At 49.7% G+C, this 2408-nt stretch overlaps 1 protein-coding gene across 4 annotated transcripts in view; it reads left to right on the forward strand.

Annotated features, from left to right (window-relative positions):
• The first annotated feature begins 574 nt into the window (after window positions 1–574).
• LOC103249224 (cytochrome b-c1 complex subunit 6, mitochondrial) overlaps window positions 575–2408 on the forward strand; it is a 9367-nt gene continuing 7533 nt past the window's right edge. For 3 of the 4 annotated variants that reach the window (XM_008047871.1, XM_008047870.2, XM_021707454.1), the window contains exon 1: window positions 575–782. Coding sequence is in view for 2 of the 4 variants with exons in the window: in XM_008047870.2 (XP_008046061.1) it covers window positions 729–782 (54 nt within the window). In the remaining 2 variants the exon portion in view is untranslated. The remainder of the gene's footprint in view (window positions 783–2408) is intronic. The other variant, XM_021707453.1, reaches the window with a different exon arrangement.

Genomic DNA, 2408 nt, shown 5'->3' on the forward strand with positions numbered 1-2408 from the left:
GGGCCTCTCGGCCTCGCCCCCCGCGCCCCCGGCCGCTGGGCCGCCCCCGCTCGGTGCCAGAGTTAGCCCCTCACCCCGCGACTTACCCCACACCCCGCTCTCCAGAACCCCCATATGGGCGCTCACCGCCCGCCCGCACAGCTCGAACAGGGCGGGGGGAGCGCTGGGGCCCGAGGCCGAGCTCTTCGCTGGCGCCGCCTCCCGGGACGTGGCCTCCATGGTCGTTGCCGCCGCTACCTCACAGAACCAGCAACTCCGGGCGCGCCAGGCCTCGGGCGCCGCCATCTTGGGGAGGTGCGCGAGCCCGAGAGTGGCACCCGCAGACCGCCATCTTGAAAAGGTCAGCAGTTAGGACGGTTCCATGAGCGATATGGGTAAGAATGCGAATTACGCCAAAGAAATGTCGAAGAAATTAGCACACTTCCCAAGTCTCCGAAGAGCCGCTACCTCAAATAAACCTCTAGATCAGTATATTTGGTTCTGGCGTGACTAAGGAGGTGTTTCTTTGCAGAGCCTTCTCAGATGTAAATACCAGCTACCCCTAACCCCTGCCTATGGCCGGTAGTACATGCCAATCTGAGCATGTGTTCGCGACTACCTTGAGTATGCCGCACTTCCGGCCAGATCGCCGGATATCCGCTGAGTGACCCTTACGAGTCCTTCTTGATCCTGAAGTGGTTTAGGTGCCGGTGTAGCTGCTAGTGTTGAATTTAGAACCGTAGCTAGACATGGGACTGGAGGACGAACAAAGGATGCTGACCGGGTCCGGAGACCCCAAGGAGGTAAGGCTAGGCGATCGGCTCCACCCTCTTCTCTGCCTTGAGGCCCAGGACCTAGCCCAGCAGAACATGCCTGAGGCCCTCTTAACTCGATTTTCTCCCTGGGGTTCGCAGAGTCGGGAGACCTGGTTCCCTCAACCCTTCCCTAGAATTCGTCGAATGACTTTGGAAAGGTCTTTCTTTTGGCCTCGGCTTCCCCATTCTATGAACATGGTGAAGCTTTTTTTTTGAGACTGGTGTATCGCTGTGTTACCCAGGCTGGTCTCGAACGCCTGGATTCAAGCGATCCTCCCAAAGTACTGGGATTACAGGTGTGAGTACCGCACCCGGCCTATAGTGAAGACTGAATGAGAGCGAAAATGCTCGCTCTATCGACTAAACTCTTGTAAAAAGATAATCTGTATTTTCATTCAGTCATGTTCAGAAGCCCGGGTGTGATGGGTTTGGGGACCAAACAGACCGACCTTGCCCCAGCTCAGGTCAGGAATCCCTACCATATCTTCTATGGAGGTTCGGGAGATCTAGCCGTACGCTAGTTTCCGTGAAAAACGTGATTTCCTCTTCTTTGGGGGGGGGGGGAGGTGTGTGTGTCTTTGTGGACAAAGTAGAATGCGCAGTAAAATTCTGGGAAGAAAAAAGGAGCTCTTTCCCAGTGTAAGAGTGCTGATATAATAATATCTTTTGACTCCCTACTATTCCAAATGCTTTATATATACGAATTCACTTTAATCTACACAATAGTCCAATGAGGTAAGTGTTAGGTACTATTACTGCCATTTTGACAGATGAAGAAATAAGTATAGAGGTTAAATATCTAATTTAAGGACACACAGCTAACAAATTGGTGCAGCCAGGAATTGAATCCAAGCAGTGTGGTCCTAGAGCCAGGACTCACCAACAATGCTGCACAGCTTTACAAAAGCCATTCAATTTTTGTTTCCAGTCTTTTTTCCTCTTTATTCATCTGTTCACTGATCCCTTTGGGGCAGTCATTCTGGGTTTATGGGTTCAGAATAGTCGGAAACTCATTTATCCCTTAATTTTTCCCAGTCTTACTTTCTGAAAGAAATGGAGACAGCTTCAGAAAGTTCAGCAAGGCCCACCACAGCAGTGGATGAGAAAAAGAAAGTAAACAAGCGGTCTATGTTAAAATTAAGAAAACTAGGGTATTTTGTTTCATTTTTATTTTTATTTTTATTTCTTTTGAGGCAAGGTCTCACGCTGTTGCCCAGGCTGGAATGCAGTGGCATGATCATGGCTCATCACAGCCTCAAACTCCAGGGCTCAAACGATCCTTCCACCTCAGCCTCCCATGTAGCTGGGACTACAGCATACACCACCATGCCCGGCTAATTTTCTGAGTTTTTGTAGAGATACAGTCTTGCTGTGTAGCCCAGGCTGGTCTTGAACACCTAGGCCCAAGCCATTCTCTCTTGACCTCCCAAAGTACTGGGATTATAGGCATGAACCACTGTGTCTGACATGGTTTTTCTTTCTGATTGGAAATTTCACATGAAGCAGTCCATATTCAGACTTATATTTGGATTTCTTTTTCTTTTTCTTTTTCTTTTTTTTTTTTTGAGTCGGAGTCTCACTCTGTCGCCCAGGCTGAAGTGTAGTGACATGCTC

Source organism: Carlito syrichta, unplaced genomic scaffold (genome assembly GCF_000164805.1).
Source record: "Carlito syrichta isolate Samal-C Ts95f unplaced genomic scaffold, Tarsius_syrichta-2.0.1 Scaffold118004, whole genome shotgun sequence".
NCBI lineage: Eukaryota > Metazoa > Chordata > Mammalia > Primates > Tarsiidae > Carlito > Carlito syrichta.